Genomic DNA, 4,038 nt, shown 5'->3' with positions numbered 1-4,038 from the left:
GCTCCTAAATGCTCTTACAAAAGAAGACTTCCAGCATTGCTTTGACCAATGGAAAAAACGAATGGAACGGTGTGTGGCGAGGGGAGGGGAGTACATTGAAGGGGAGCATTCAATTGTAGAATAATTTTTAAAATAAAACTCTTTTTCATAAGCAATCTCGTTATTTAATAGCCAGACCTCGTACTACATGATAGTACACACGGGTATGCAACTTCCGCTTTTGCCTCAATTTAACGGATCAATCACCGATCTTTATATCCTATTGTCCGTACTCTTATTATAGATATTCTAGACCAGTGAGTGCTTTTCTAATGATGGCTCCTGCACACTGAACGTGGCAACGCTTGCCACGCGGCGGAAGTTGTCACACTAACCAATAATTCTATGTTCTTAAGTCGGCCTCACTATGCAAAACTTCTAAAAATGTATTATTACTTCTGCCGCGTGGCAAAAGTTTAAAAAGAATTAAGTTCAACTTTTGTCGCGCAGTGGAAATTATATATCTATTACTTTCGAGTAAACGAGACGTTAATTGGTTATCATGCAAACTTCCGTCGTGTCGCGCAACCAAGTGTTGTCACGTTCTAACATATATGCAGGAGTCATGAATGAGAACTTTACTCCCATTCCTCAAATTTTTGATAATAGTCAGAAATTAGTCTAGTAGACGTATTTATGCATTTAGAACTCAATAATACTTGATTTTTTTTTTAATTATGATTTCATCAAAAAATCCTGAATAAATTTTTGGCGATATAAAAAGAGCCAATGGCCCAGAGGTAATTGAAGAACGCTAACATTATCAACAATTGATATAAATTTGCTATTAGTAACATAAATAAATATTTGGGTCACATATTATTAAATTTATGATTTTTTATTACATTAATGTTCTATAAATAAAGATGCATACTTGTAAAGCTATAATATCTTATATACTCGTATATTGCCGAAAAATTACAATTTTTTCTCTGCAGTTATTATCTCTGTTAATAATCAAACTTTAACGATAATACTGAAATCACAATTTTAAAGAAAATTCGAGTATTATTAAATTCTAAATGCATAAATACGTCTACTAAACTAATAAATCATAAAATTAGTACAATATCAGTTTTTAACTCTTCAATAATAATTATTTCAATATTCACAAGGATGCGAACTTCTGTAAGGATGTCGGTCTTTAATAATATCTCGTCGGTGTCAAAACTGAAATTTGAAAAAACAGAAATTTAAGAGAATTAAAAAGAAATAGGGAAAACTAGAGAGATTTTCATATACCAACAGGGAAATTTTTTTGCTGATATCTGGCAACACTGTTCGAAATGCATCCTATATTTGTTATATGCGCAGAACCGTACGAAATTCGTCTCGAGTACGAGCACACCTGGGTTTCTTTCATCATGTGGAAATTGATCTGTCGGTTTGTCGTCTACAATTCGTTAACCATTGTTTCTTCTCTGCTCAAGTCTCTTTGATTTTGCTGACCTCGATTGAGAGTGATTGTCTTCGTTAAAACATCTCACATTGATCATATACGCTCGCACAGGAGAGATTGTTCTAAAATTTGTACGTGCTTCAAAGTAAGTAATGCAACGAGCGGGAAACATTATCGGTTATGAGAGAGTTGGCAGATTTGTCGCACACGCTTCGACGGATTTTCTCGAGTTACATTTAATGGCTTCGGCCATCGTGGTTACGCATCGCGCGCGATCTTAACCTCCGAATTAGCCATTCTAGCATTATATATGTAATCCCCTGATCTTGCATGTTACAGATACCCGACAACAACGTTAGATATAGACTATTTTTCTCGTCGTTATTTATCATCTTACTTATCTTACTCTTTAACGATTCCAAAGTTAAAATGTTACAGCGTAATTATGTCAAGCACATGTTTTCTTGCGCTTCAGCTTACATTTTTGCAGATTTACAGTAATAGATTCATATTGAATGTAAGGACTCGAGCGTTTACCTGTTTTTTTGCAAATATTCATTGAATATTAAAATCTCAAAGGTTTGCACGTTTCTCGCAACCTTCAAAATATTTTGAAATTTTGTCTCGTAATTAATTATTGTTCTTGGAAAAGAACAATAATCACTTCAACGTAAAAGATATTGTCATAAATAAATTACATTTATCTATATAATATTTTCAGAAGGGTATTGTATGAGTCAAAAAATAGAAAAACCGATACTATCAGGTCAACGCATAAAGACCAGAAAAAGAGGTAAAAAGCAATTGTTATTTTATTATATAAAATTAAAAAAATAAATTTTCAAAATCTTATACTCACAAAAGCTGTTTGATGAAATTTGTAGATGAAAGAGAAAAATATGACCCAACTGGATTTCGAGATGCAGTTTTACTTGGTTTGGAGAAAGCTGGTAACGACTTAGAAGCAATTTCTAAATTTTTGGATGCGGCTGGTTCTAAGTTGGACTATCGTCGATATGGAGAGGCACTATTTGACATCATGATAGCTGGAGGCCTTTTAGTTCCTGGTGGTTCCATTGCTCAAGATGGTGACAAACCAGTTAAAACTAGTGCATGTGTTTTTGAACAGCCAGAGGACATGGAGTCTATGCGAAATTTTGAACAGGTAAAAAGTAAATATAATAAGTATTTTATTTTATTAAGTTTTTATCACTGTTTTATAAAAAAAATCAAATAATTTGACATTTCGAGACATTGTCTAATTTTTTAGATTTTGTTACGTTCGTTTTTGGGACATTGTATGTCTACCAAAATAAAAATTTTTTTTTGAAAGTTGAGAGATCCCAAAGTTGTTCGAACCCTGGTTGAGGTAATATTTTTCGTAGTATAGTTCATTACAGTTTTTCTGTTAAATTTAATTTAGGGGGAATTACTAGCGTCTCAGATTAAATGTGTTGCAAATCCAAACATTTTGGCATACAATCATATTTGTGATAAATTAATTTTATATACGCAAATGTTCGAATGTTTCGGCGCATGATCATTCTTAATTATTTCGATTCAACAAAGAATATATATATCATATTATTTAAAATTATCTAAAATCTTTGACCGTTCCCTATCGTATTTATGTTCTCATTTATACGGTCATTCGTTAATTTTAAAATAAATATTGTTTGAATAAACAGGTCTTTATCAAGCTCATGCGGCGTTACAAATATCTGGAGAAAATGTTTGAGGAAGAAATGAAGAAAGTATTAGTTTTCATGAAAGGATTTTCACCTAAAGAAAGAATCAAGTTAGCTAGGATGACCGCACTATGGATCTCGAATGGTTCCGTACCACCCACAGTACTCTCAGTCCTGATAAATGAACATCTTGTTAAGGACAATTTGGCATTAGACTTTCTACTGGAAGTCTTTGTTACTTGGAAACAGGAGAAGGGTTTATCTAGTTTAATGACAGCTTTGAAAAAAGGCGGTATTGAGGGAAGGTAAAGTTATAATATATTAATTATTATAGTACAATTTAAAGAAATTCTCTCAATATTCTAATCGATTCCTATACTCGCTATCTATATTGTTTATGATTCCATTCGTATATTTTGTAGGTTAATGGAGTTTGTACCACCGAATAAACGAACAGAGGAACACTTCCGGTCTGTATTCGAAGCAGTAGGCTTAGCGGATATTGTCAAATTACACAAGGCTCAAGCCAGTCAAGAAGCTAAGCGGGATTTGCAACAACTTCTCTTGGATGATTTAGCAGAAAATAGACCGATGAAAGACATTACATTAGATCTCAAAGAAATGGCACAAAGGAGTGGCATTCCTGAACATGAAGTGATTGGATTGGTAACTGTTTTTTTTTCTTTTATGCACTTTATTAAGACACAAAAGTATTTTTATCATTCACTGTTTGTAGATTTGGGTTGTCGTAATGGGCCAAGCTGAATGGAACAAGAAAGAAGAGTTAGTCGCTGAACAAGCACTGAAACATTTAAAAGTTTATACCCCACTGTTCGGTGCTTTTACAACCACTGCCAGATCTGAGCTTGCACTCATCCTCAAAGTCCAGGAGTTCTGTTATGAAAACATGAA

At 33.4% G+C, this 4,038-nt stretch overlaps 1 protein-coding gene across 1 annotated transcript in view; it reads left to right on the top strand.

The window, feature by feature from the left end:
* Nucleotides 1–1,369: 1,369 nt before the first annotated feature.
* LOC108746517 (protein krasavietz) overlaps nt 1,370–4,038 on the top strand; it is a 3,532-nt gene continuing 863 nt past the window's right edge. The window contains 6 exon segments of the mRNA XM_018483339.1: nt 1,370–1,583; nt 2,160–2,231; nt 2,323–2,603; nt 3,127–3,431; nt 3,549–3,792; nt 3,863–4,037. Coding sequence (XP_018338841.1) covers nt 2,171–2,231; nt 2,323–2,603; nt 3,127–3,431; nt 3,549–3,792; nt 3,863–4,037 — 1,066 coding nt within the window. The 5' untranslated portion in view covers nt 1,370–1,583; nt 2,160–2,170.

Source organism: Trachymyrmex septentrionalis, unplaced genomic scaffold (genome assembly GCF_001594115.1).
Source record: "Trachymyrmex septentrionalis isolate Tsep2-gDNA-1 unplaced genomic scaffold, Tsep1.0 scaffold175, whole genome shotgun sequence".
Classification (NCBI taxonomy): domain Eukaryota; kingdom Metazoa; phylum Arthropoda; class Insecta; order Hymenoptera; family Formicidae; genus Trachymyrmex; species Trachymyrmex septentrionalis.
Note: the sequence above shows the minus strand (reverse complement) of the source record. Positions and strands in the feature narration are given on the sequence as shown.